Raw genomic sequence first — 2,380 nt, forward strand, 5'->3', positions numbered from 1 at the left:
CTGGAGGAATAATCAATGGAAACACAGAACCACATCAACTCAATCATCGTCTCCGGGTTCAAAGGAAACGTCAACACCGAGTCCATCGCTGTGCTCTTCGGACTGGCTGGGCACATAAAAAACATTGAATCCTCGGAAGACAACACCTTCGTTGTTATTGAGTACGATTCTCGTGAATCAGTCGAGAAGTCTCTCCTCCTCAATGGGGCTCTTTTGGGTGGGGTGAATGTTATTGTCGACAAAATGCCAGAACCGGTTGTTGAAGAGGAAGAAAAAGTCGCGTTTCTCGACGAGGTTGTTGAAAAGCTGAAGACTATTGATGATAAGACTCACTTCACAGAATACTGTGTACTGTGTTACATCCTTGCACTTAGCAAGGCAGAAGATTTGAACAACAGAATCAAACCAGTTGAGCATGTGGTTAACTGTTTTAAGTATGTCAACAACAAACTAAACGTTTCGTCCGCAATCAACAAATGCGACCAATGGATCTCCACATTTGTCGACAATTTGAAAAGCAATAAACGTAGAGCTTCTTCTCCACAAAAAGATGAAACAAAAGAAATCAAAGATGAGGTTGAACTCAGCTTAGGCCTTAAAGAGCAACTCCGCCTCAGTGAAGCATGTGAAGAACCAAATATGTAATGAATTAACATTTAATCTATAATTGTTATTTAATTATAGTTTTTTTTACTATTTTGTTTGTTATTTTATGAATTAATGTACAAATAATTAAATTTTTAAAAAAGTTTTGGATTTAATTGAATAAAATTTTAAACGTTATTTTATTATAAAACAAATTATTTGAATTGGTTAATTATACTCTTATAAAAAGTTACAATTTTATTAGTGTCTATCTCGACAATAGATAAATTATAATAAAATAATATATAATTTATAATAAACACTCAATTAGAACGCTTGGAGGACAGCGAACTTTATTTGGAGTTTCTCGAGTTGTTTGAGTTGGATTTGGTTGTCATTGATAAGTTTAATAATTCTTTCGTTTTCCTTTTCTATATACCCGTTACCCTCCTTTTGGAGCCGTTTCATGATATTGACATAGATTTCACCACCTTCCAATTTCTCGACTTTCTCAATGATCTCGTTTTGGTTGTCTTTGCTCAAAAAGTCTTTAGCAAAGACGTCGAGTTCTTTAGACCTTCCGCGTGTAACGTTGTACTTTGCACTGATGTAGTTGACGGTGTAGTTAAATTTTTTGTTAATGAACTGTGTGAGTGCGACGACTTCTTTACTCTTCGATGGACTGTAAGTAGTTTCCTTATTCTTCTTGTCGAAAAAGACGAGATTTGGGAAGTCAAGAACAAGAAACTTTTTGCAAATGTCGATTTGTTCCTCGCAGTCGACTTGCCCAAACACCAAATCTTTGACGTTGGAAAACACGCCACTTAACTCTTCAAATTTGGGTTGAAAGGCTTGACAATGGGAGCACCAATTCATATAAAACAAGACAAAAACCGTTTGAGTCTTGTCGAAGACAATTTTGTCAAAGTTTGAAGATGTCAAATTGACGACTTTTGGTGTCTTTGGGGCGACCAAATTATCGAGGACAAAATCAACAATTTCTTTCGGCGAGTCCTTCTCGAACAAAACACTCTTGTTCACTCTCTCTAAGTATATCTTAACAGTGGGAAATGTTTGATAGATTTCCTTTCGACATATGGCGGTTCTTTCCTGTGGTGCACAATTGAACTGGCCAAACTTGATTTCGTTATGTTTGAAGAATTCGGAGGCTTCAGAGTATTTTGGACCAAACATCTTGCAAGCTGGACATGTAGGGAGATAGTACTTGACAATAGTAATTTGACTATGGTCCATATATCTTTCCAAATCATCAACAGAAAGCTCTTCAACTTCAGCATGAGATATTATTAGTAATGTGAACCATAAGAATACCATATCTTGTGGTGATTATGAGTTTGTTATAAAATAGTTAATAAATACTATATTACATTGTATTAATAAATCTTATATTTTATAATATATATACTAGTAACTTCTTAATTAAAAATGGATTAATAAATTCAGTCACTCATCTGCTGTTGTTTTACCATAGCTGCGTAGAGTGAGTTGAGAGCAATCAGCTCGTCGTGTGTGCCTTGTTCTGCGACCTTCCCATCTTTCACGACGATGATTTTTGATGCGTTTCTGACAGTTGACAGTCTGTGTGCAATGACAATTGTAGTTCTTCCAACAGATGCTTTGTCGAGTGCATCTTGGACTATTTCTTCTGATGCGGTGTCGAGTGCACTTGTTGCTTCGTCAAGTATCAATATCTTTGGATTTCTGATGAGTGCGCGTGCAATAGCAATGCGCTGCTTCTGCCCGCCCGACAGTTTGCTGCCTTTGTCTCCGACTT

The 2,380-nt window shown here is 36.6% G+C and overlaps 3 protein-coding genes across 3 annotated transcripts; 1 reads left to right on the plus strand and 2 right to left on the minus strand.

Moving 5' to 3' along the window:
• Positions 1–243: 243 nt before the first annotated feature.
• EIN_491970 (hypothetical protein) lies at positions 244–645 on the plus strand (the record flags this gene model as incomplete). The annotated part of the gene is made up of 1 exon (XM_004255701.1): positions 244–645. The coding sequence occupies one exon, from the start codon at positions 244–246 to the stop codon at positions 643–645; it is 402 nt and encodes a 133-aa protein (XP_004255749.1).
• Positions 646–912: 267 nt separating this feature from the next.
• Positions 913–1,920, minus strand: EIN_491980 (protein disulfide isomerase, putative; the record flags this gene model as incomplete). The annotated part of the gene is made up of 1 exon (XM_004255702.1): positions 913–1,920. One exon carries the CDS (start codon positions 1,918–1,920, stop codon positions 913–915), a length of 1,008 nt encoding a protein of 335 aa, XP_004255750.1.
• A 125-nt stretch (positions 1,921–2,045) lies between these two features.
• Positions 2,046–2,378, minus strand: EIN_491990 (P-glycoprotein; the record flags this gene model as incomplete). Its single annotated transcript, XM_004255703.1, has 1 exon — positions 2,046–2,378. A coding segment is annotated over one exon (333 nt), but the record flags the coding sequence as incomplete, so codon positions are not given.
• Between the last annotated feature and the right edge of the window lie 2 nt (positions 2,379–2,380).

The sequence above is a fragment of the Entamoeba invadens genome (genome assembly GCF_000330505.1).
Source record: "Entamoeba invadens IP1 unplaced genomic scaffold scaff_1105074726209, whole genome shotgun sequence".
Taxonomy (NCBI): Eukaryota; Evosea; order Mastigamoebida; family Endamoebidae; genus Entamoeba; species Entamoeba invadens.